This window comes from Perkinsus marinus (assembly GCF_000006405.1).
Source record: "Perkinsus marinus ATCC 50983 genomic scaffold scf_1104296969276, whole genome shotgun sequence".
Classification (NCBI taxonomy): Eukaryota; Perkinsozoa; order Perkinsida; family Perkinsidae; genus Perkinsus; species Perkinsus marinus.
In genome coordinates, this window is record NW_003202879.1 from 1 (window position 1) to 1,115 (window position 1,115).

Below are 1,115 nucleotides of genomic sequence, written 5' to 3' on the forward strand. Positions count from 1 at the left end.
AACTCTTTGTGTGTTCAGGTGGGTTCAAACCTAAATCCCACTTCACTGAGAGCGAGAACGTCATGCTCGTGGAGCTCATAATTCGTAATCGATCAGTATTAAAGAGTCGTCGACCGGAGGCACAAGGTAGCCGCTCGGCGTCGTGAACAGCGCGTGATGGCAACTCTTGTCAGTTGAGAGAGCTAATGCTTTCGAATCCTTCACGGAGGCTCTCAATGAGATGAACCCGGGGTCGCCCAAGACGGTGCTGCAAGTGAGGAAGAAAATGGACAACTTGGTTTCCAGAGTGAAAAAGCTCATCGAAGAGCACAGGGAAGTCGGCTACGTCAAGAACAAAATCCCGGTCTATCTCATCAACCTCGCCAACGAGTTCATACTATGGAACCCTCCAGGGGAAGAGGTGCCCAACGTCACCGGCGGCGGCCACATAGTCTCCACGGGCGTCCATGACGATTTCGCCAGTACGGCTTCCTCGAACGCTGGCTTCTCTCACGCCCTGCATGCTTCGGCTGGACCGATACAAACAAGAGAAGGAATGCTCCACAAGCGAAAGCTGGAGTTGGAGTGTGAACTGTTGCTAGAACAGATAAAGAAAATGAAGGCCGAGAATGAGTTCACTGAGGCGAGATTTGGCGGTGTTGGCGTGCTGTGAAAACGCCACTCGTGTTAGAGGGGAGAAGATGCTATTGTGTAGACTATCATATTATAATTGCACCAACGGTGATGCGTACATATTTTGCATTAAATTGTGTCGTGTTGAGCAACAGTTGTTGGGGTGTTAGCCATGTGCATTTGTGAATACTTTCTTGACGACTTGCGGGCTATCGCTACTTATGTGAATAGGAAGTATATGTAATCTCAATATTGACGACGTTATTTCGTCATTAAACTCAATGAAGGCATCCCTCAGGGGAAGTAGGAAGAATCTAGGAGCCGCCGAAAGCGCTAAGGCATTCCGAGATCCGAGTTTCAAATGCGAGTGTTCATAGATTGAAGTATGATCCTTCGGAAAAAGGCATTTCCGATACTTTGATCTCAGAAGTCAGTATACTTTGATTGTCTCCTGGTGAGTTGCAAGATATTCTTATAAAGCTAGTGGCGTTACTGTTGAGTAA

At 47.6% G+C, this 1,115-nt stretch overlaps 1 protein-coding gene across 1 annotated transcript; it reads left to right on the forward strand.

Annotated features, from left to right (window-relative positions):
• Positions 1 to 173: 173 nt before the first annotated feature.
• On the forward strand, positions 174 to 652 carry Pmar_PMAR010766 (hypothetical protein; the record flags this gene model as incomplete). Its single annotated transcript, XM_002767976.1, has 1 exon — positions 174 to 652. A coding segment is annotated over one exon (479 nt), but the record flags the coding sequence as incomplete, so codon positions are not given.
• Positions 653 to 1,115: the final 463 nt, after the last annotated feature.